Source organism: Malus domestica, chromosome 01 (genome assembly GCF_042453785.1).
Source record: "Malus domestica chromosome 01, GDT2T_hap1".
In the NCBI taxonomy this organism is placed as follows: domain Eukaryota; kingdom Viridiplantae; phylum Streptophyta; class Magnoliopsida; order Rosales; family Rosaceae; genus Malus; species Malus domestica.
This window is the reverse complement of record NC_091661.1, coordinates 6639711-6663839: the sequence shown is the minus strand read 5'-3', so window position 1 is coordinate 6663839 and position 24129 is coordinate 6639711. Positions and strand designations below refer to the sequence as shown.

Here is a 24129-nt window from a genome sequence, read left to right as displayed (position 1 = left end):
AAGTTGTATGACAACTTGAATACACAAAGGGCTTGAAAGCCCAATAAACCCTTAAGGTCAGCCACATTAGAGAATGAAAGGTTTTTGTTCTTTTGTCACTTAAGTGAAGGGACTATATAAAGAACTTTATAACCAAAATTCATTTAGGGTTTTCTTTGAGGAAATTGGAGAGAACACAAGCTCTCTTTTCTCTCTAAGAGGCTGGCCACCCTAGAGGAAATTAACTAGCAATCTTACTTCCTCTAGGTCACTCATCTCTTCATCAATGCTCTCCTTGGTGTGGAGACTTAGAGGTTCTCTATTTTGGGAACTTGGAGAATCCATTCTACCATCCTCATCCAATAAATCCATGGAGCTAAGAAGTAAGGAATGAAGGCCCTATCTCTTGGGTGATTAGCATTTGCTTATGCATAGAGGAATCAACAAAAGTATAATATTTCTCAACTCACTTTGTTCTTGAGTTGAGTATTGGTTCACCACACTCACTAGGCCTTGAATTTCATAGTAAAGTTTTGTTTTGCGTGCATACAAGCATGATTCCGTCTTTTAATTGTTAATTGCATGCATAGATGTTGCTCAAATGAACTAGTTATCACAAATATTTCTTTCCGAAAAAGTGTGATTGTTAGGGTACAAAGGTAAATAGTGGTAGGCGGCGACAACGGTGATGGTGAGAGTTGTGGTGGCATCAGTGGCAACAATGGTTATGGTTGTGGTGGTGGTCACAAAGATGGTGGTAGTAATGACAGTAGTGATGTTAGGTGATGGCGATCAGTTTATTCTCAAGGGATAAAATGTGCATGGAAGAATAAATAATGTCATATTTAAAAAGTAATGATAATATTACAAGAATTAAAAATAATTATTAAAAGCTTAACTCTGCTTCTTATGTTTGGAGGCCATTACTTTTAAAGTAAACAAGATATTTGAGTCTTACCAAACACTTATTATTGTTCGGCTTCAAGTGATGCATCTTTTGGTGAAAAAAAATAAGTAAGATTAAACGGGGCCCTTGAACCAAGGCAAAATAAAAATTAAAACAGATGGTGCCATGAAATAACAAGGATAAACTCAAAGTAAAATTTTCCATTGAAACAAATTACAAAGAAAGATGTTTAACAAGTTAGGGAGCCGCTACTTGCAGTCCTTAAAAATCTGATCACGCACTTCTCCCTAATGGAAAAAATTGAGGGAACAGCAGGATGCTATTTCGCAGTGCTAATAACAATTCCCTTAAGTTATACTCCGAAAAGATAAAACTCTTTTCATTTGCTTAACTACCAAGAAAAATTTACCTTGGCCTAGTCTATAATTCTATATCCAAGGGCCAAATAATGGGCCAGCTCTATATGGAATTACAATGAAAGGCTCAAAGGAAAAACTAGAAGAAAATTGGAACGACAAGTAAAAGGTTGAAAGAGGAAAAACAAAGAAGAATTAGGAGCAAAATAAAATCCCAATTCGGATTGCTAGATGGAAGCCGTTAACGTCTATAACGTCTAAAACAACGGCTCAGAGAAAATGTTGAGTAGGGTACTCTTGCTCGTATCCGTTATAGTCATAATATAGCCTCTCCCCTTTAGCAATATCACGAGTAGCAACCAAAAAGACCCGACATTCACCATTAACACTGTATCTCACGCATTTACAATTCTGCTTCTTTTTTCCTTCCCTGCACAAAAGTTGTTACATTTTAAGCACAGCGGATGCAGACACGCTCAATCCAATACATCCGAACACAGAAATATATAGTTTTATCATATGAAGTTCATTGGAGGACACAAACAACTAGTAGAAAGAAAAAGTTATTAGGCTTACAAGGTATGATTGTTGATGCCGTTGATAAATCGAGCAATGTTTCCGCGTTTATCCGGGCAGATGACAAGACTTTTAGATGGTTCAGTTGCTAACAGAAGGGTCATCATACTGTCACAATCGTCATTTTCCCGATGCTTAATGTAATCAACATCACCCGTGTATTCAGCAATAAAAGTCATATCCTTCATCTGCTCATCAGCCTCTACTGTAAAACTACATAAAAATAAATGAATAAATTCAACACGAATCTAATCAATATGCAGGTACCATATATAATTTGGGGCTTAATTACAGTAATGTTCTCTGAACTTGATCCCGTGTTTGATTTTCATCTCTGAATTTTGTGTGGCATTTTGGTCATTTATGTTAAATCCATCCATTTTCTGTTAAATTTAGGAGGAAATAGGACTTTTTGCATCCAAAAACTTTAATAAAACAGAAAAGAACAAAAATTTCAAGTCCTTCCTAAGCTCCTATGTGGGAAAGATCCAGATATACCCCCTCTCAGTAATTGGGAAATTGATTGAAATTATCATTTTACAAATCCCAATTGCTGAATTAATCAAAATCAAATATTGACGACATACTGAAAAAATTGACAGCATATCAAGAAAAAATTGACAATGGATCGATCAAATACGAAAAAGTGATCATTCAACAATTCGGATTTGTACGTTGATCATTTCAACTACATTCACAATACATTTTCCCTGAAGTTAAAAGAAAATGGATGGAGTTAATAAAAAGGACCAAAATGCTACTCAAGAGTGAGTTTGAGGACGATATACAACAAAATAAAGGATCAAGGACGAAAATGAAACACGATTACAAGTTTAGGGACCATTGCAGTAATTGACCCTATAGTTCAATGCACCACAAAACTAATAAAGACCTTCAGTCTTCAGAAGAATAAAAAGGTTATATAAGAGGGCATTGTAATATCATTTAAGATATTGTTACCCTTCACATGAATTAAAGATTAATGCTGTAAGAGGAAGGCACCACAAAGTACTATGAGATAAGTTACCCTTCGTGTGAATCAAAAGCTACTTTAAGAGGAGGGCATTCGCCTCTTTTGCACATGGTTCTGCAAAGCTCCAATGTCTCGGTATCTTCCTTGGAAAGAATCTAATAGAAAGAATGCCAGTACTTAAATCACATGATGGAGTTGATAATCAGTTGGCCCTACAAATGGCAACTAATATATCTCGAGAATAAGAGATAGAAAACCTGCATGCCACCATCTTCAAACTTGGACTGATTAGCAGATCTTGGAGCCATTCCGGGCATGTAAGCGAGATCATCACTGAATTCCATGTGCAATGCTGTTAAAGCAGAAGCCAGCGAACCCATTTGTTTCAGCCTTTGAGCAGGATCTTCTGATGAAACAAATGGAAGTATTCTTCTTCTTCTCTTCTGCAACACTAATGATCCTGAACGCCTCCGGCGTTTTCTGGCATCTATTCAAACAATAACAACCAAGTCAGCAAACAAAATAAGCACAGTAATCAATTTTAAAATTTATTGCATGATGCAAGAGAGAAACAACCAAACATCTTTGATCTATGTGACAGCATACCACATAAGACAATTCACTGAAAAAGTCAAATATTGTACACGGCATAACCTATAAAATATAAGAGTACAAAAGTTACAACGCTTCCTATTAGGGCGTTGCCTCCAAAATTTTAGTAGCGTGATTTGAACATAAGAATAAATAAACCTGGCAATAAAAGAAATGCATGTTCAATAGCCCTGAATAGCTCATAGAAGAATACTATACAATTAAGAGTAGAGAATGGAGATGGTTAGCAAACAGAACTGTCCTTCTAGGTTACCTGGATGCGTGTTTTGAATATGTATGTGTTGTTAGAGTAACAAGTTAAGGTTGTGCGTGACAATGTTTCTGTATCAGAACACCATTCACTTCAATCATAGCCCATTTTCATAAGTCAATTTCATTCCTAATTTGGCCTTTTTGTTACAAACGGTACAGAAACCTTAATCATGCACAAACAGAAAAGCCCACCAACTCTGCACTTCCTTTCTCACTAAGTGGAATGATCTCATTCAGCATTTCATACCCTGCACTAATAAACTAGTGAACTGCAATTTGTCAAATATATTTTAACATTCCACGAGTGCCAATTATTATTATTATTCAACACTCATAGGCACATAATGGTATTCTTTTTTTCCACTCCTATATATTGCTTCACAGTTAAAAAGATACGCTGTAATGATCTTAATTATTCTCTTTTCTCGTCCTATTTTGGAAGAACATGGGAATAGATTCTACTATTAGATCAGAACAAAGAAAAGAGGGCTTTAAGAGAAACAATAAACCACTAGATTTCTAATGTGCTGGATACACCGAGGGAACTTAATCGCTATATGATATTAAAATGTTTCAATATGTTTGGTACAACAATCTTACATACTTAATAGGGCTTTTCCATTCTCTCCTATAAGTGCTTAATTTTTTTTCAATAGGTAATTGTTAAATACAAGTGAGTAAGCAACCATGAACAAGGATATTGGATAAACATCATTAAAAACATACGGTTTCCTTTTGGATAAAGTGGGGATATGTGATATGTCCTCAATACAACATGGAGACTTCCAGCATAATTGAGTAATATTTTTTAACACAAAATGGACTAAAATTATATAATTAACATATTATTCTGGTCCATTTTAACAAAAAAATGGACCAATGATATGGAATCTGCACTGTAACATGTTCACCGCAGAGTGGAAGTTTTGAAAAAGTAGCATCAGCAAGTTACATGAAATTTAATACAGAGGCCAGACAAAGTATCATATATGACAGAAAGCTACAAGAATGTTTTATTTCCTTGCTAAATTGTTCTGGATGGAGATAGCACACAAAGGAAAGCATTCCTTTTTGTCTTTTATATATCAAGTAAGGACTGTCTTACATAGAGCAGTTCATACATTGGTTAATGGTTATGCGTGAGTAAAAGAAACTTATATAGTGAATATGGCAGATTGTTGCTAAATGGAAAATTTCAGTTTCTAATCCAAGATCACACAACTAACCTCTAAACTTAAGATGAAAATATATCTGATAATGTTTTAAGCAGCACCTTATGTCTTCGCACTACATCAGTATGTATGCATAAACAAGTACTCTAATTATTGTAGTTATGACTTTGAGCAAAATCTTAGCCAATATTACACATGCTAAAAGTCTTAACTCCAAACTAATACTATTGAGTTCATGCATTGTTAGTAGTTTTACATAAACCTGACAATCGAGATACTACCAGAACATGGATTTATTGCTTAGTTATTAATGAACTAACATTAGAGAATCTACATTTGGACAATAATGACTTTTATCGGACTTGTTAAGGGGTGATAACGAATAGACATTATGTGTTACCAAAAACATCCATGGCATGTTTACCTCTTTGAAATGGGAGAAGTCGTGAATGGGAAGAGAAAGAAGGAATTGGTGTGGGATCAACTAACGCCTTAGCTGATATGATTCCTACTTTGTCAGGCATTAGATTAAGGAATTTAATGTGAAACCCACATTTTCTTTTCAGTTCCATATGTTATAGTAAAGTAAACACAGTGGAAGTCAGTAATTAGAATAATTTCAATACCCATGCTCTGGTAAACGCATGTATGCCAAGAATCGGGATAATTTCAATACTCATTCCATCAAAGTACACATACCATTAATACATCATTGAGAAATGTTATGACGTTTTTGTTAGAATCAGTATAACAGAATAGTTAACTGGCGTTCTAACGAGTTAAGCTTTTCATCACTGGTATACCAAGAAAGCTTTTCTAATTATTCAACTCTAAACTCAATCTCATTTACGATCTTCATCGTGTCCTCACATTCTAATTTTGAACTCCCTATCATAGAAACATTATGAATCCAATGTCTTCCCTTGTCCTTAATTGTCATGAAGCTTTGAACATCATTAACAAATATAATGATCACGAAACGGAAACCTATGGGAATCGCAACCACGAAAACCACAATCGCCATTGAGTACCATATAATGTACCGGAATTTACCTTGAGGAGAAGCACATTCGTCTTTGGGGTATCGATCACTACATTTCTGAATCCGGAAAAAATCAACAATTTTTTTCTGCGAGAAACCTGAACCAAAACCAAAAAAAAATGAAAATTTATAAATAAGAACATGAATGCAATTGTAACTCCAAAAAAAAGAAAAAATTAAAAAATTAAAAATAAAAATCCCCTACTTCTTACTCGTCTGTGTCCGGAGCAGGCAGGGCAGAGCCATGATCCAATAGGGACAATGGCGACGATAGGCCTGAGGCATTTCATGTGGAAGCCTCTATCGCATTTATCGCAAAGAAGCAGCTCGTCGGATCGGTCACCCGACCCACAATGCTCGCAGGTAACGTCGCCATAATCACCTCTCTCCACCACCGTGAATTTAGCCTTCGCCATTATCTCCGCCATGGACTTCATCTTCTTCTTCGGCGGCGACCCAGGCGGCGAAGGCTGGCGCGGCGCCGATGTCCTCCGGTTGAAGCGGATAAAAAGGTGAGCTGGAGCAGCTGCCGCAGCCGCCGAGGAGGTGGTGGCCGGAGCCATTACGAATTCAGGTAAATGCTAATTTTTGTTGATTGAAGGCAAGGAATTAATTAAAAATAAGAATGACGGAGGAGGAGGAGAAGGCGGAGGCGGAGGAGGAAGAGGAAGATTTTGGTTGTTGGTATTACGGAATGCTGGTCTCTCCTCTCGCGGGGTTTAGGAAGAAGGGGGTAGGAAGGTACTGTTGATGATGACGTAGGCAGGCTACGCTAATGTGATCTGAGTGCGTGAACGGTAATTAAAGTGCGCACCTTCGGGAGTCGTCTTTCGCTATCCTTACATGGTCACATTTAGAGCAGTTCTAGCGTGGCAACCCTCTCTCCCCCCGGGCAATAAACTATGCTATCCACTCAATGAACAATAAATGTCAAGTAAATGCCCTTAATAAACAGTAACCATAACCGTTGCACTCTCCCCCGGAGCAATACACTATGCTATCCATCCAGTAAACAGTAAATGTCCTTAATGAACAGTAACCGTCACCATTGCACTTCAATAGCCCTAGCAATAGGCAATAAAATATTAGTATTTTTTTTATTTATAAAATAATACAAAATAATTTTATTTGTAATTTCGGATAAGATTTTTAATCGTTCTCCTTGCGCCACGTGTCATAATCCAAAAAAGACAATTATTGGTGATGGATTTCCGATAAGATTTTTAATCGTTCTCGTTGCGCCACGTGTCATTATCCGAAAATACAATTATTGGTGATTGATCACGTCGCGCTACGTGTCATAATCTGTTTACAATCTTTGAGGGTAGATTTCCGTCATATTTTTAACGAATGACGGCATGCCACGTGGCATTATCTACAACTTAATCCTTTCTGAATCCTCCATATAATCCACCATACATCCTCACAAATCTCACACCAATTTTCTCAAGATCTCTATCATTATTCATAGTTTATGCTTCCTTCTTCACCAAATTCTCTATCATTATTCATAGTTTCTGTTTATTTTTAAAAACAATTTTTTTACAAATCTCACACCATCCATCCTCACAAATCTCACACCAAATTCTCATTATTCATAATGAAAAGGTATTTATAGAAAGGTAAAAACAATTTTTTTTTTTAATCAACTTTTTTTTTGGATTTTTTACAAATTTTTTAAAATTTTTATTGAACTAATTAATCTCTACCATTGGATTTTAAAAAAAATTGAATTCCAACACTCCAGATTGTGCCATTTGTCACAACGGTAACTTTTCTTAATTTGAAAACTTTTTATTTATTTATTTATAAAGCAGAATAATATCAACCGTTGATCTCAAATCCAACAGTTGATATTAAATAAGATTTTTTTTTATTACCGTTGCAAATCGGAAGATCCAACAGTTGATATTAAATAAGATTTTTTTTATTACCGTTGCAAATCGGACGGTCCAATTTAAAGAACCGTTGAGATCGAACGGACCATGGGAAGCCACGTGGCTTCCCAATGGTAACATTGGCAGACTGCGACGCGGGCCCAAAGTCTGAAAAGTTGTCGGTTGACGCACCCCCACGCGCTTGTGAGGCACATGCGCCTGACAGAAAAAAATAAAAACTTGGGCCGATGCTAGGATGACGTTAGACCTGGCGTCACATCCACTCAAGCTCTCGGGCTGGCAATTCCTCACAGGCCTGGTGCTCGGGCCCGCACTGTCCCTCGAGCTTCCAACGTTGGAGTGTGTCACTCTGGCTCTCCGGCCCTGTTTGGTCCACTATCCCCCAAGCAAACTCCCACGGTGGAGTTGCTCTTAGGGTGAATACTATCCGGTTCGGCTTGGTTTTTCTCTCAAATCATAATTGGAATTAAAAAATATCAACGATTCAGTTTGATGCGTTTTTACTTAAATTTATTATTAAAATTATACGGTTTGGTTCACATCGATTTCGGTTTGATTCATGTATGTTTATGACTCTAACTAAAAAATATATACATTTCGAGTCTTCTACTTCCAATACCAACACATTCAACCAAAAATTCAAGCAAATTATCTAGTTAAGTGTAAATAAATATTAAATTATAAATTTAGACACCAAAATATTAAAAAAAATCGTCTAAGTTACCACATTAATAATGTTTTTGCTTTAATATGATAGCACAACTTGATCAAATCCCAATTACTCACTGGGGAATCTGTTTCCTCTCCTCCCCTAAAACCAACAAGAATTGCTAATTACAACTTACAACGCAACAGCCAAACAAAGATCTCCCTAAATGTGATATATACTGACCCAGCACCCACTACATACTTAAAGAATAGGCCCTAATCAATCCATTAATTTATAAAAAAAAATAATAATAAAACAATAATTTATATTAAAAGCAGTTTGGGCTGGTTTCTCCGGTTCTTAGTTTTCCCAAACAGGAATCGGAACCCGTTTGAAACGATCTGGTTCGGTTTTTTGTCCTGATTTTGATTTTGATTTTTGTTGTCAATGCAGTTTTTTTCGGTTTTTTTATTGCGGTTTTCCGGTTTGGCAATTTTATGGCCACCCCTTATTACATTGTAGCCGTTTGTAATTGTAGTGACTGAATTTATGTGAAATTTTTGTTAAAAGAAAGAAAACAAAAATGTAATCTAATACAGATTTCAATTGTTGAATTAATTAAAAATTAAATACTTTTACATATTTATAAGAAAGTAATAATTTAATCAGAACTTCTTTTTTCTCTCAAAGCTAAGAGTTATTCTCACTTCTTGTGTGAGGCTTCCAAACCCAAGAAAACCCAGTGGCACCGGCCCTAGCTTCGGTCGAGGTCAGTTGCCATTTCCTTCATGCTTTCTTTCTCTTTTGTTTTCCTTGCTTCTACTGTTTTTTCTCCCAAATTACTACTCGAATTTGTTATATTCCTCTGCCCCCAACGGTATTACTCTTCCTGGCTCTTCCTTGCTCCGATCTTCAGCCATGAATCCTACTGAGAGTGCGCGTAGAGTTCCAGTGTATCCACCGACTCGGGTGTTTCCAACACCACCACTTTCTCTTTGTTGTCTACCAGTTCCAGCTGTGTCATTCGTGGGTTTCCACGAGCTTCATACTAATAGTTGGCTTCTCTCGCTTAGTTGGCGGCTATCCCTAGCTTATGGTTATGCTCAAATAGCAAATCAGGGTTGGATGTGGCATCTGTTGAGGCAGCGCTCGGCGGTGGACAAGGAAACAGACGGATGGACTTGAACTGGATTGGTGGAGAAAGCTGTGGAAAGTTATGGAAGCTTCTGGTTTCGAAGGCTTGGTGTCAAGTTTGAGCCTAACTGTTTTTGGGCTAATTCTGTGTTTTCTAGTGTTTTAGGCCTATTTTTGTTTGTTAATATGTAGTCTTTGGGCCTTGGTTTGCTTGTATGTTTGTGTTTTTTTTTTTTTTTTATGTTTAATAAAATATCCTTTTACCCAAAAAAAAAAGTAATAATTTATTGATAATACGTCGATGATCTATAAGATTGGAATTTGATCATTTGAGCTACAGAAATTTAAAAATTAATCATTTCAACCATCTTCACAAAACATTTCCCTCATTTGAACACAATATAATTCAAAGACATCATTTGAACACAATATGATTCAAAGACATTTTATGTTTATTGGAAATAGGGGTGCAAATGAGCTAAACCATGACGAGTATTATGGTGCTCAAGCTCAGCTCAATATTAAGGCATGCCTAAGCTTGACTTGAATGATATTTTCAAGCTTGAGCTTGGCTTGTTTGGAGGCCTGAAATCCATCTTTTGTTTGGCTAGACGTAATCAAAATTGAAAACTAATATAGGTAAATAAATAAATAACATAATAATTGTTGCAGGACATTTATGTCCGCTCACTAATTGGTGTAACCATTAGGCAATTGATTCCTCTATTTAATAGGTCATTGATTCCTCAACTAATTAGAAATTGATTATCCGTATTGAATTAGGCATATGTGTATAATTTTATTGTATAGTCACATCACTAAATAGAGGTGGCTATGCCCCACAGTGTAACAGATACGAAATTCTCTAATAAGAATTCCCTCATTCTCTCTCAAATTATTTTCCTCTACAACATGTAATCAGCACTTTTACGCTTGACGGAATCAAAATTACAACAATATTCCCCTAGAAACCCTAGATTTTGTTTTTTTGCAGCCCATTAGCCGCAAGGAAGAAAAATCATAAAATACTTCCAAGTTGTCGTAAAAAGCCTTATTCCAACAAACGAGTTCATTGTGAAAGGCCATTTTTACTGCAGAAGGCCAGCCTCTTCAAAATACCTATGTTGCTACAGTCCTTAGCCGCAAAAGCACTTTGTTTTTTTTTTTTTTGGTAGAAAGTGGAAATGCATTCCAAAACACAGCAAAAGTTGAAGTACAACTGGAAAGCCCTACAAGGCTAACAGGATAAACACAACAAAAGGAGTAGCGAATACAAGTAGACACTAATATAACAAACCAAGCGTCATTCCCTACTCCAATAAGCCACCTACAAAGGAGGACACCGCAATCCATCCTTGTTTAAGATTCTAACCAACGAAGATGGAGGTCTGTCAATCCTACATTCCTCGCTCATCTTCGTACCCACATAGGTTGTGACGAAATTTGCCGCTTCATTCGCTGATCTTGGCACCCAAGACCATTTACAAATCTTCCCAACATCTTTAATGCAACTGACAATGGGAAAAAATTCCCAACTACAATTTTCCTTTTCTGCATTAAGAGCCGAAATTACCTGCTTTGAGTCGAACTCTACAATTATCCAAGGATAATTCCTTTGCTTTGCACTTAGACAACCTTGAAGCACCGCCTTAGCCTCCGCTATCCAAGCAGCGCATACTTTCTTCCTTTTGATGCTCTTACATCTTCCTTGTGAGTCTCTAATCACAATTCCCACATAACCTTCATTACACCTAAGTTTCCAACTTGCATCAACATTCACTTTGATCATTTGCGAAGAGGGAGGAGACCAAGGTATCATTTTGCTATGATTTTCCAGACCCAGGGATTGTTGGATTCTTGTCAATTCCTTCGCCGTTCGGAAAATCGAACAGTCACAATTGATAGCATGAATGGTTTGAGAAGGAGATTGATTTTGATGATTAAAAACTGCTTTACATCGAGCTTTCCATATATACCAACACGTGAAAGCCATTAAAGATATAGATCTCTTTCTATCCTCTTTTGTTGCATAGCTCCCTTTCATCATTTCCTTCAACCAATCCTTAATATTTGTCACTAAACATCTATCAATATTATAGCCAAGTCGACCCCCAAACCAAACTGGCTCCACCCATGGGCACATAAGGAGCATGTGTTCCACAGTCTCTTCATATTCATTACAAATTGGGCAAACCGACGATGGAGCACATTTTTTCTTGAATAAATTAGCCTGCGTTGCAACTACCCATTTCACTACTCTCCAAATAAAATTCCTAATATTTGGCGAGGCCTCAAGACTCCAAATCCCCTTCCACACTAACGGATCAATCGTGCACGAATAAGATGGCTTTTTCATTTCTTACTTCAAATCCATCTGTAACCAGACTTCACAGAATAATTTCCTTTCTTTTCCATTGGCCAAATCATATGTCATTAGATTCAGAATCTCTTACATTTGTTGCTTCAATTGCCAAACACTCCTCCTCCGAAATTAAATTCTGAATAGAGTTTAAGCACCAATTTCTAGTGTCCTCCTGAATAATTGAAGCCACATTCTAATTTTTATCAACACACACTCCATCTAGAAGACTCGGATGTCCTATTGTAGTCTCCGGCAACCATTTATCAACCCATAACTTGGGTCCACTCAAGACCTGCCAATGGGCACCCTCCCTAAGTAACTCCCTACCTTCCAATAAGCTTGACCAAATCCAAGATGCTCACCCTCCCTTTCTTGCCTCAAAAAAATGAAACATGAGGAAAATATCTCGCCTTTAGCACTTTAACCCATAAAGCATCAGGTTCATGAATAAGTCTCCAACATTGTTTTGCTAGTAAGGCAAGATTGAAATCTTTTAGATTTCTAAAACCCATTCCCCCTTACCTTTAGTATATCTCATTTCTTCCCAGCAAATCCAATGTATTCATCTTTCCTTCTCTTTCTAGCGCCACCAAAATTTTGCAAGCGTTGCATCAATTTCTTTGCATAAATTGTTAGGAAATTTGAAGACGGACATAGGATAAGACAAGACAGCTTGCGCCACCGCTTTAATTAAGATTGCTCTGCCAGCCTGAGAGAGCCACCACTTCTTCCATCCTTGAATCTTCCTCAAAATCCTTTCTTTAACATACCCCAAAGTTTCATCTTTTGAGCATCCCCAAAGAGCCGGAACACCCAAATAACGGCCAGGATCATCAACATTAGGCATTCTCAAAATCCCACACAATTCCTCCCAGACCGTCTTTGGTGTATTAGCTCCAAAATAGATAATTGACTTTTGCAAATTAACTTCTTGCCCAAATGTTTTACAATAAGCATCAAGAATCTTGACTACATTTTGACAATTACTTCTTCTTGCTTTCAGAAAAATCAACGTATCATTTGCAAATAATAAATGAGAGAGGCAATGCCCATTAGCACAGAGCTTCACCCCTTCAATGTATCCCATATCAGAGGCCTTTCTCAGTAATAGAGATAATATTTCACTCACAATAAGAAAAACATATGGCGAGAGAGGATCACCTTGCCTTAACCCTCAGGATGGTCTGAACCTCCTCACAGGTTGCCCATTAATTAACACCAAAAACTCCACAATTGTAACACAGCTCATCACCAAATCCACCCATTTACTGTCAAACCCCATTTTCACCATTACTGCCATAAGGATATCCCATTCTACCAGATCATAAGCTTTGTTCATGTCCAATTTGATTCCAAGCTCGTAACTCTTCTTCACCTTCCTAAGCTTTAAGAAATGAAAAACTTCATGAGCTATAATGATATTATCTTGAATTTGCCTACCTTCCACAAAGGCATTTTGACTTGTAGAGATTATTTTCACATGTAAAGGCTTTAGTCTATTAGCCGAAACTTTTTAGAGAACTTTATAAGAAAAGTTACACAGACTGATTGGGCGGAAATGGCTTACCAACTCCGGATTCTGAGTTTTGGGAATTAGCACAATATTTGTTGAGTTGAGCCTTCGTAGGCTTATTCTTCCATTCATAAAATCAGCTTCCATCCCATTCACCTCCCGTGAAATAATATCCCAAAACGAATGATAGAACACACCTTGAAACCCATCAGGGCCTGGAACTTTCAAAGTGCCCATTTGAAAAACTACATCTTTAATTTCCTCTTCTTCAATATTTCTGTTAAGAATCTCATTCGTCTCCGACGTAACAATCGTGCTAACACAATCAAGAATATCTCCTCAATCACGTTGTCCGCCAGTAGAGAAAAGTTTCCGGAAGTGATCCTCCACCATTCTTCTTATCCATGTTTGATTATCAGCCCACTGTCCCTCACTATTACAAATCTTCACAATTCTGTTATATCTCCTTCTTTGTACAGTTGACTGATGGAAAAAGGCAATGTTAGCATCTCCCGCTTGTAGCCACCTTATATGAGATCGTTGTTGCCAGAATAATTCCTCTTGCTCTTCTAATTTATTGATTTTCTTTGGATGGCCTTCATCTCCTCCACATTATTCTCCCACTTGATTTGCAAACTCCCAAGTTTCTCATTAAGCATATTAATCTCTTGTCTTCTTTCCTTAAATCTCCCCTTACTCCCCTTCTTCAATTGCTCCTACATATCTTTAGCTTCCTCAGCCAAGTGTTCAGCCAATCTCCATCTATTTGATTACTCCAACTTTTCTGAACCACTTCCTTACAACCTTCTTCTTTAGCCTAAAAAACCTCAAAACGAAACAGCCATTGCCCCTTTACCATCACCTGCTCCGTGTTTACAATTAAAGGACAATGATCAGAACCTCTAACCGTGCCATAAACCACCATCATGTTAGGCCATTGAAGTTGCCACATGCCATTGACTAAACATCTAGCAAGTCTCTATTGTATGAGTCTATTATTTCTTGTTGCTCTCTAAGTGAACCTTGGGCCACTAAACCCCAGATCAAGAAGCTCCATTCTTTCGATGAATTCCTACATAAATTTGGATTTAATACATGATCATTCATGTACTCCAACTTTCTCATGCTCCCACATTACCTCATTCAAATCTCCCCCACAAAACTATGGCATGTTTGTAGGCTCCAACATCTCCATCGCCCACTGCCAAAATCTTGATTTTTCTTCTTTAGGGGTTCCATACATCCATGTAGCTTGAAACCAATCACATTCTCCCACAATACGCACTCTTGTATGTATTATATTATTTGTGGAAAATAAAACATTGACCTCAATTGGATCGTTCCCCATAGACATAGTCCTCTAGCTATCCCAATCGGTAGGACATCAACACCTTGTCTGAAACTCATCCTCCTCTTAACACCTTCCATTCCATGGCTTTTCATTTTTGTTTCCGAAAGAAAAATGATGCGAAAATTAACTTAACACACAAATTTAACCCTCTTTTGACAATTGTAGTATAAGTATAAGTAGGGATCATTCTGGACTGGGGATTAGGAGGGCTTGCTAATAATCTCTAAACTAACTCAAAAACATAAAACTAAATTTAAAAACACTTAACAAGACTCACAAGACTCAAAGCAAACTTAAAATACTCAAAACAGCTTAAAACAACCAAATAAACTTAAACTAGACACTAGGAATGACTTTGGACGAAAATTGATTTTTACTTGAATCAAAACATTTAAAACACAAATTAAAACAAATTTGAAACACTTTGAAACAAGAAACTAAAAGGGGGGTTTTGATTTGGAGGATGTTGTAACAAACAAACAAGTATGAAAAACTAGACAGATTGTAAAATAAATTGAGAAATAAGATGATGGATGGGATAGCTAGAGGCTTTTTCTCCACACATGATATGTATGCAAATAACTTGATTTCTAGTTACTACTTCATTGAATTATGAACGACAATGCTCCAAATTAACCGTGACATTACTAGTTAACTCTCAGATTTTCCTTGTTTTATTGGATTGGATGACATCATTCGACAACCCAAAACATTCTTCAAAAGTTCCCTACATGACATCATAATAGAGATACAATCAAAGATCATTACGTTTAAGGAAAATCATAAGCATTGACAAAGCACTTGCAACTATGACATCATGTCGCTTATGCTAAGAATTAAACTTAACGCGATCGTTTATAAGCGACCTTCACTACATGTGAATATAAGTTTGTAACGATTATATGAAACTTTCTTATATTCTAGCAACGGATTTATGCATGCCAATTAAGTGTCGACCCTTAATTAACAAATACAAATAAGTTATCAATCAAATAGTTAAGCCAATTGCATTCACAGTTCAAGAGTTCATAACTGGAATTTATCAAATTATATTGCACACATAATCATGGCTTTGAAATCACCCCTAGCCAAGAGGGGTTTAGCCACTCATATTTACAACAAAATGAAAGGAAATGAATTTAAACATTAGAAACAAAAGAAAGAAAACACCTAAACGCTCCAACGATCCAAGTTGGACAGCAAGCACGTCCAAGCACTTTCCTTCCCTTCCTTTGCTACGACACAAGGTGTTGGTGAGTGTTTGAAGGTTTGTTTGTATGGAGGAATGGATGTGAAGATGAATGGATGTGTTTGGATGAAGGTTGTGTTGAAATGGGAGTGAATGATCTAACCAAGTATCAACTCCATTTACGTTACACACACTTCCTTTTATAGAGGAATTGCATGGCAATGGAAGGGAACATGGAGTGGTGTAGCAATTGAGTGCAATGATTCAATGTAATGATGCATGAATCTGAAATGATGGAGGGAACAATGAATGGTGTAGCAATTGAGTGCAATGATTCAATGTAATGATGCATGAAATCTGAAATAATGAAGGGGACAAGGGTGATTATGCATGGCATGGGTGGAAAGGTGAGTAAGTGGTGAATCAATGAGTGCAAAGAGGTGAAAGGATATTGTGCACATGGTAGATAAAGGAAAGGAAGTGGAATGATGCAACAAATGAGTCAATGGAGGGAACATGGATGATGATGCACGACATAGGAATCCAAAGGGAGTGCAATGGTGGTGCACGACAATGATGGAAAGGTGAATTGTGGAGTGACACCCCTTTGTGGCTGAGCTCTTTATCATTTTCACATTAATTCTTCTTTCTCTTTAACATATTCCTAGCCTCTTTAGTCTTAAATTTTGTCCATCCACCTTGCTCCATGCATGTGCTATTCATTCCAAGCCCAAAACTGCTCCAAAATGCACGAAAATGCATTTTATTACTTTATAAGGCCTATGGACCTACAAACACACGAAAATAGCTTAAAATACATAATTAACTAAGAAATAACAACATAAATGCATGAGAACAAGCTAACTCAGTCGCATAAATATGCTCCTATCAAAAAACCATATAGGGTCTATATTTACGTATATACCCATGTAGGGCTCGAACTATAGTGTCCGACCCAAGACCATGGTAGTTCCAAAGTATGTAGATCATGGCGACTTTGCAGCTGTTTCAGGCCAACCACCACCACCTTCAATATTTACCCCAATATCACCCAATCTGACATGAACCTTATGAAGATTCTCCGCTTGATTCATATTCCATTCCCATTCCAAGTAACCTTCTCGTATGCTCAACCCTGCAGTTCTCGCTCTTCTACCCCTCCCTTGCCTTTTTGCCAAGCCTCTTTCTCCCATTTTTTTCTTCTTTGTAGGCGACTGGTAAGTATTGATCCCTATGCCCTCAACTTTCCTTTTTAAACCGAACCCACCAAATACAATTTCTAGCACCAACTAACCCAAGTGAGCTCAATATGCACTTCATGGTGAGGAAGCTACCAAACACAATCCTAGATGATGAAGCGAATGAGTACCAGAAAGCAAACGCCCTTATTTTCATTCGAAATCACATGGCAGAAGCCCTGCAAATAGAATTCCTAGCTAAGGAGGACCCGAAGTCGAAGCCTTAGTGCACTTTGATTAACAGAAACTGATATTCAACGCCTCAAGTAAGAAACGATTGGCATAATCTCCGCTTCCAGGACTTAAACTATCGTTGAGTATGTCTCCGAAGTCGGTTGATTCTAAAGTTTTGTGGTTAAGAACTCATTGATTCTAACCTATTAGAGAAGACCTATTCCACCTTTAAAGCGTCGAATATTGTCTCTAACAGCAGTATCGAGAGCAAAGGTAACAAAGGTTCTCAAACCTCACATCGGTTCTCCTTCTAGCTGAGAAAAACAACTTGCTGATGCAAAATTATAAATCTCGACCTACTGGTTCCAATGTTGTTCCATTGCCACAAGTCAATGTGAATGTTTCCAAGAGAAGGAAAAGGAACCGTGTTAGTAGAATGGTCATTCGTCCCAGGTCAGAAGAACAACAAGGGGAAAGGTAAGTTGGTTCAAACTAAGGGTACTGACCTTGCAAGAATTATAGGAACATTAACGATAAGGCTAATAGTCCCGAACCAATAAACAAGTCAATTATTTGCTTCTTTTGTGGTGGAATTGATCACTAGGCTCACACATGTCGATGTTGTTGATTGATATCACAACCGTAGTCAGAGAGAAGTCAACCGAAGTTGTCCAAAATGACACGGCTTGAGTCGTTTTGAATTTCATGGAGCAAGATGACTACTAATGGATGTGATTGGCATGTAGCCAACTTAGAATTTTCCTTAATGTCTTCAGATAATTTCTTTTTTATTTTCGGATTATTGGGCCATTTTGAGCAAACTATTGGTTTTTTAACCCCTTTATGGTTATTGTTTTACTTCTTTTGGATTTCAGTTCTTGAATAATTTAAGTCAACAAAGTTTACCTTGAAAACTTGTTGTGTGACTTAACTTAAAATTTTCATATGCATATGTTCCATGAAGTTGATCGACTGGTAGACAATGCTACCACAAACATTGTTTAACATAACCACATTTATTCCCTCAACTTCATGCCTACTGAATCCTCGACAATAGCAATCCATGGCCTGACGCTATTGATAAAAGGGCATGTCAAAAGCCAATTCGTGTTGCCCAATGGTACTTTGCTTACTAGTAATGAGGCCTTATATTCTCCTCGTTCTGAACAAACGTTCTTGAGTTTTAAATACATTTGAGCTGACAAATTCTATTGTGAAATCATGGAAGAAAATGATGTTGAATCGCGAAACTGGGCTTGGACTTGAATTCGTGGTGGTTTAGGGGTTTTTCTATGTTTGTGGATGGGTCTAGAAATGAGAGACGATGTCAAGCAGAAGAGTGATGTTGAGAGAGAGAGAAAAAGGGAGAGAGAGAGAGTGATAAAATAATGTTCAGCAGAGAAAGGAAAGAAGAAGATGAAATGGACATATTGATTTTAAGCACAGTTGTCACATCTCGGCCCGGCCCCCCACACATCCCGGGCTCGACTCCACCATAGCACAATATTGTTCGCTTTGGGCCCCGACCACGCCCTTATGATTTTGTTTCTGGGAACTCACACGAGAACTTCCCAGTGGGTCACCCATCTTGGAAATGCTCTCGCCTGAACTCGCTTAACTTCGGAGTTTTGATGGAACCCGAAGCCAATGAGCTCTCAAAAAGCCTCGTGCTAGGTAGAGATGAGAATATACATATAAGGCTTACAGGATCCTCACTCCTGGGCGATGTGGAATCTTACAACAGTGCCCCAGAAAAATGGTCGATCCAAATTCACATTGATTTATCAAACATGATAATATCCGAATAATAGAAATTAAGCAGGGGGTGAAGTAAACTGTGCTTATGAACAATAAAATAGTTGATTTTGAGATTTAGTTAAGATTGAATTTTGTAGTAAATCATCTACAACCACATCATTTGGTTTGGAAATTTGATTTAAAAATTTTGTCTTCCTATCATTAACCATGTTAATCATATATTGAATTCTTCATCTACAGAGGAGTCGAATATAAAACGTTTCCCTCTAAATTAAACAATAGCACCAAGTGGATTATAAAAAATGACTAGGATTATCTCTCCTCCTTTTTCCATCTCCTCCTCTCATAATCTCTATTTTGTCTTTCTCTTTTTATAAAAAAAATTAATATAAACTGTTAACATGATTTAATCATGACCGTTCAAATAGGTGGAGAATGAAGGGGAGAGAAAAAAAAGAAAGAAATGAGATAATCCATTCTCCTAAAAAAAAAAAACTTGTGAACACATGATTTTGACTTATGTTTATGGGACATAAAAGAATAATTTATTCAATTCCCAGTCAACACCTGTGGCTAGCTACCCATGGTCAATAGTGCAGTGCAGGCCAAGTCATTGGAAAAAACACAAAACGAAAGAATTGTCTTCGTTCCTATTAATTAGATTTAGCTGCCCTACGGTCATTGATTATTCAGCCCAACCCACTCCTCCGCCAGTTGCTCTCTCCCTCTCCAAAATTCATACTCCCACAGAATTGAAGAGAGAGAGAAAATATGAACCCAGCGCCACCAGCAAGGCCTCCTCCAACACCCAAAAAGGAGGTACAACTCCAAGGTCCACGCCCTTCCCCTCTCAGAGTCAACAAGGACTCCGTCAAGATCAAGAAGCCACCGCCACACCCCCACCCACATCCACACCCAGCATACACCCAGCATCCCCATCCACCTCCACAGCCGGTGGTGATCTACTCAGTCTCTCCCAAAGTTATCCACGCCACAGAAAACGAGTTTATGTCCTTAGTCCAACGCCTCACCGGCCCTTCCACCTCTCCGCCCTCCTCCTCCGCCGACGGCCTCTCACCGGCTGCAAGGCTCGCCTCCGTACACAAGACAAGCCCTAATTCTTCAACCTCGGATTACAACAAGGTCGTGGCCGGCGCCGCCACCACTAGTACTAGCATTGACGACGACTTCATGACAAGTATTTTCAATAATCTTGAAGCTCAAGGAGGCGGAGGAGGAGGAGGGTCAGTGCAACTTGACGAAATGGGTCAATTTCCGGGCATATTGTCTCCGGCGCCAGCGTCTCTGCCGGCGGTCCCAAGTGGGTTATTCTCACATCAACATCAGCATGACGTCATAAGCAGCCCAATGTTTAATAATTGGATGGGGATGGCCAATAGCCCTGGGCCGGCTTCTGCTTTGGTTTCTCCCAGCCCCTGCTCATGGGACCTCTTCAACCATTTCTTACACTACGTTTGATAATTCAACAATTTGCTGCCCGGTCCTCAGTTTCGTTGCATTTTTACATTTTAGCAATTGTAATTAATTTGTTACTCTCAGCCCCAGTCTTTGTAATCATTTTGTAATTCGGATGGAGTTTTACAAATTTACTCTAATGATAATTATTCATTTGAATTTCGCTATTTAGATTAGTTTAAACAAAAATATCGCTGAAGTGGTTGGGTAGGGCATTCGTCTTGGACTGTTCAACCCAGTTGCATATCGCTTGTAAAAGGACAGATATATGCCTACATTGTCATATGATCACTACAGTTCACTGTTCGGAATCCGTATCTACCAACAGCTCTCCAAAACCTCAAAAACGATGAGGCCAAATGGAAATTTCAAAATTCAAAATTCATTTACCCTTACAATGCTGAAGACCGTTCATCAAATAAAGAAAAAGATGCCGAACGCTAGTGGTACGTTGTATCCTTTGACGTCATACTGTTCTTCCCATGCTGGTCACTCTCGAATCATTTTGAACTCGCATTCTGACATTTTTCGGACTTAGAGCTTCAGCGGTAAGCATCCTCCTTATAAATTAAGGTGCCAACCTTCTCCCCCTTTATGGCTTTTGAGATGTTACCAGGTTTGTTCAGATTGAACACAACAACTGCATCATGGGAAAGAAACAACAGCATGTTCAGCTCACAAGTATGGTTGCAAAATTTTAGATGCTTGTCTAAACATACCAGGAATTTTGTTTGTCTGGCATAAGGTAATGGCGGTCATGTCCATCACCAAAAGATCTTTCGCCATCACCTCTTGATATGTTAAATTCTCAAGAAGACGGGCATTCGGGTCACACCTTGGATCGTTGTCATAAACCCCGTCAACATTTGTAGCTTTCAACACTACCTCTGCATTGACTACGCCCACAATTGAAAGCAAAATGATAAGTTTGAAACAAAAGAAAATACTTCTGTAGCTTTTAGCCCTCTGCATTGACTGGATAAACGATTGATATTTGCCACCATAGACAAGTTGCAATTCAGTAAATTTAGGACTAGATAAATACGAGAAGACTTGATATTAATCAGTACATTTGGGAATATTCAGGACTACTTACTTTCTGCACCACGAAGCGCTGCAGCAGTATCAGTGGTGAAGAACGGATTTCCAGTTCCAGCCGCAAAGATTACTACTCTCCCCTTTTCCAAATGCCTTATAGCTCTTCGACGTATATAAGGCTCTGCAACCTCAGACATTCGAAAGGCAGTCTGCACTCGAGTAGGGATGTTGATACTTTCCATTGTTGCTTGAAGAAATATTGAGTTCATGACAGTTGCCAACATCCTGAAAAAATGATATGAACCAGATCAAGTAATCACCCAATGAAAGGAATTATGTAAAAATGCAACTGGAAAAAAGTCTACACAGGTGACATCAAACAACACTAAGGAATTTACCCGATGTAATCAGCAGATGATTGGTCAAGACCGCCGCTTCCCACCCAGGAAGATCCACGGAAGATATTTCCCCCGCCAACTACAATTGCAACCTGAAATACTTAACTAAGATTACTAAACCATACAGAACACAGTAAACTATGTTTTGGATCATGAGCAAACAAATCTCACTAGTACAATCTGTTGAGCACTTTACGGAGATTACTAAAACATTCAAACTATTCCTGTTTATGCTATCCCTGCATTCTGTTGGATATTTAAATAATAAAAATAACCTACAGTCCCATTCTTATCATGAAGCATTTCCCAGACTGCACGTTCATCCTCACATAGATAATTCTTGAATCCCCAAATTTCACTACCGTTTAACTTTATAAACAGGTTACAGTAATGACCAACATCACAGGTAAACAATATAATGAGAAGAATACGACCTCTGTGTGTGTGCCCTTGCCTTCATGTACATAAAAGGAAAAGGTCATGTAAAGTACAGTTCTTTAATGTCAAGTGTTGAGCATTACCTCAATGCCAAGGCGAGTCACAGATGCAACCTCCCTTGCAATTTCCATTGTTACCTAATATTATCAACGGGCCAAACTGTTCATGCTTCAGAAACCAATAAGAGAAGGATAATTATCATAGGATGATTTAAAAATTTATGAGACCTTTGGGTCAATAGTCTGTGTATGATCTCCGGCAAGTGCCTCTCCGCTAACTTTAAGCAAAACCCTTCGCCACTTATAAGATGGTCCAGACGAGCCATTCCCATTCATTGTCACCCCAAAGGGAGCCATAGATGATATTTGAGTATGACTGTTCAAAAGATATGAAGTTAAAATGGTAGATATTAGAGCAATGGTATCCAAGCCAACACTACCAAACGCTACTACTAGATGAAAAAAAAGACATTGCCATTTTCTCACACAATTCGACAACCAAGAAAGACAATTTTCTCACACCCCTTGATATCTATCCCAAGAACAAGATATGAAAAAGCGAAAATGATTAAATCATCCAGGGGAAGATCCAGGGTTGAAGAACAGACTGATTATTATATATCCTACAAGATTGGATATTTGACAACAAAATCAAGTGTAACTGAGGAGCATGCGAGTTAATTAAGGAACCACCAAGTGAAACTGAAATCGCTGCACCCTGCACCCAACAGTCTGTTGATACTTACTAAACCCTACCAGTAGTTTACTACAAGTAACTTTTAGCTAGAGTCAGTTTTTTTTTGGTCGAAAGCTAGAGTCAGTTGATAGTTACATTCAAGGACCCTTAATTCCGACAACAAAACTGAAATTAAGCGGCTACCCATAACAATTTACAGTAATAAAAAATACAGGAAAGTCATGTTCTTGTAGCGGCATACCTGCGGTGATTCACGGAGTCGGAACCGGAGCCCATTTCAGAAGATGAGCAGGTAACCGCCGCCAACCGCCCACGTGGAGGCTGTTTACTCACCGGCACACCATTGTAAGCGCGCTTCAAACAAGTCAGAGGCGGACATGAAAAAGAAGAGGAGGAGGTGGAAGAGGAGACAGAGACAAAGGAGGAGGGCGAAATTGCCGCCATGAATAACTGAAAGTCAAAGTAACTTAATTTAGTTCTCCTAGCGCCAAGCTGTAGCTGCTGCTTGACCAAACCAAGCAAGATAACATGCCTCTCTCCTTTCCCTCTCGAATCCGGATCCTCGCCGGTTCTTTTTGTGAGGATCTCGGGAATTCGTTAATCATGTTCGTTTATCTTTATCGTACGGTCAAAAATTATTTTAAATATATTTATTTAAAATTAAACACAAACATTACCTAATAAAAACTAACCACACAATGTACAATAAACGAACATAATTCACAAATCCCCAATATCCACACCAAAAATGCAGAGAGGATCCTATTGATTTTGGCAAAAGTCCTACCTCAATAAAAAAAAAGGAAAACTAATAAAAATGATTTGAAAATTTGAAGTTTTAACGATAAGAACAAAATAAAAGGTAAAGTGAATAGTATTAAAATTGACTTTTTAATATAAAAATATGATTTTTCATTAAAAAGTACCAGGAACTTTTCATTAAAATTC

The 24129-nt window shown here is 37.9% G+C and overlaps 4 protein-coding genes across 4 annotated transcripts; 1 reads left to right on the top strand and 3 right to left on the bottom strand.

Annotated features, from left to right (window-relative positions):
- Nucleotides 1-1066: 1066 nt before the first annotated feature.
- LOC103407840 (probable Histone-lysine N-methyltransferase ATXR5) lies at nucleotides 1067-6643 on the bottom strand. Its single transcript, XM_008346713.4, has 6 exons — nucleotides 6075-6643; nucleotides 5881-5967; nucleotides 3049-3278; nucleotides 2846-2946; nucleotides 1819-2031; nucleotides 1067-1672 (listed from the first exon to the last, which is right to left on the bottom strand). The coding sequence occupies exons 1-6, from the start codon at nucleotides 6430-6432 to the stop codon at nucleotides 1513-1515; spliced, it is 1149 nt and encodes a 382-aa protein (XP_008344935.2). The 5' UTR covers nucleotides 6433-6643; the 3' UTR covers nucleotides 1067-1512.
- Nucleotides 6644-13086: 6443 nt separating this feature from the next.
- On the bottom strand, nucleotides 13087-13662 carry LOC139194167 (uncharacterized). Its single transcript, XM_070818575.1, has 2 exons — nucleotides 13480-13662; nucleotides 13087-13296 (listed from the first exon to the last, which is right to left on the bottom strand). The coding sequence occupies exons 1-2, from the start codon at nucleotides 13660-13662 to the stop codon at nucleotides 13087-13089; spliced, it is 393 nt and encodes a 130-aa protein (XP_070674676.1).
- Nucleotides 13663-19906: 6244 nt separating this feature from the next.
- On the top strand, nucleotides 19907-20614 carry LOC103424771 (protein MKS1-like). Its single transcript, XM_008362868.3, has one exon. The coding sequence runs from the start codon at nucleotides 19907-19909 to the stop codon at nucleotides 20612-20614; it is 708 nt and encodes a 235-aa protein (XP_008361090.1).
- Nucleotides 20615-20832: 218 nt separating this feature from the next.
- LOC103424760 (uridylate kinase PUMPKIN, chloroplastic-like) lies at nucleotides 20833-23791 on the bottom strand. The gene is made up of 7 exons (XM_008362860.4): nucleotides 23423-23791; nucleotides 22713-22860; nucleotides 22569-22622; nucleotides 22048-22139; nucleotides 21708-21934; nucleotides 21331-21507; nucleotides 20833-21251 (listed from the first exon to the last, which is right to left on the bottom strand). The coding sequence occupies exons 1-7, from the start codon at nucleotides 23623-23625 to the stop codon at nucleotides 21154-21156; spliced, it is 999 nt and encodes a 332-aa protein (XP_008361082.2). The 5' UTR covers nucleotides 23626-23791; the 3' UTR covers nucleotides 20833-21153.
- Nucleotides 23792-24129: the final 338 nt, after the last annotated feature.

What these genes read in the sequence shown, in the direction of transcription:
- LOC103407840 (XM_008346713.4), bottom strand. Translation starts at nt 6,432, where the DNA reads ATGGCTCCGGCCACCACCTCCTCGGCGGCTGCGGCAGCTGCTCCAGCT. An exon ending in TTGAAGATGGTGGCATGCAG is followed by an intron (nt 2,947 to 3,048) that starts GTTTTCTATCTC and finishes TCTTTCTATTAG; the next exon opens with ATTCTTTCCAAGGAAGATAC. An exon ending in GCTTTTGATTCACACGAAGG is followed by an intron (nt 2,032 to 2,845) that starts GTAACTTATCTC and finishes ATTTTTATGTAG; the next exon opens with TTTTACAGTAGAGGCTGATG.
- LOC139194167 (XM_070818575.1), bottom strand. Translation starts at nt 13,662, where the DNA reads ATGGGCACTTTGAAAGTTCCAGGCCCTGATGGGTTTCAAGGTGTGTTC. An exon ending in AAACTCAGAATCCGGAGTTG is followed by an intron (nt 13,297 to 13,479) that starts GTAAGCCATTTC and finishes CATTTCTTAAAG; the next exon opens with CTTAGGAAGGTGAAGAAGAG.
- LOC103424771 (XM_008362868.3), top strand. Translation starts at nt 19,907, where the DNA reads ATGAACCCAGCGCCACCAGCAAGGCCTCCTCCAACACCCAAAAAGGAG.
- LOC103424760 (XM_008362860.4), bottom strand. Translation starts at nt 23,625, where the DNA reads ATGGCGGCAATTTCGCCCTCCTCCTTTGTCTCTGTCTCCTCTTCCACC. An exon ending in AGCGCTTCGTGGTGCAGAAA is followed by an intron (nt 21,508 to 21,707) that starts GTAAGTAGTCCT and finishes TTGTGGGCGTAG; the next exon opens with TCAATGCAGAGGTAGTGTTG. An exon ending in CCAGACAAACAAAATTCCTG is followed by an intron (nt 21,252 to 21,330) that starts GTATGTTTAGAC and finishes CCCATGATGCAG; the next exon opens with TTGTTGTGTTCAATCTGAAC.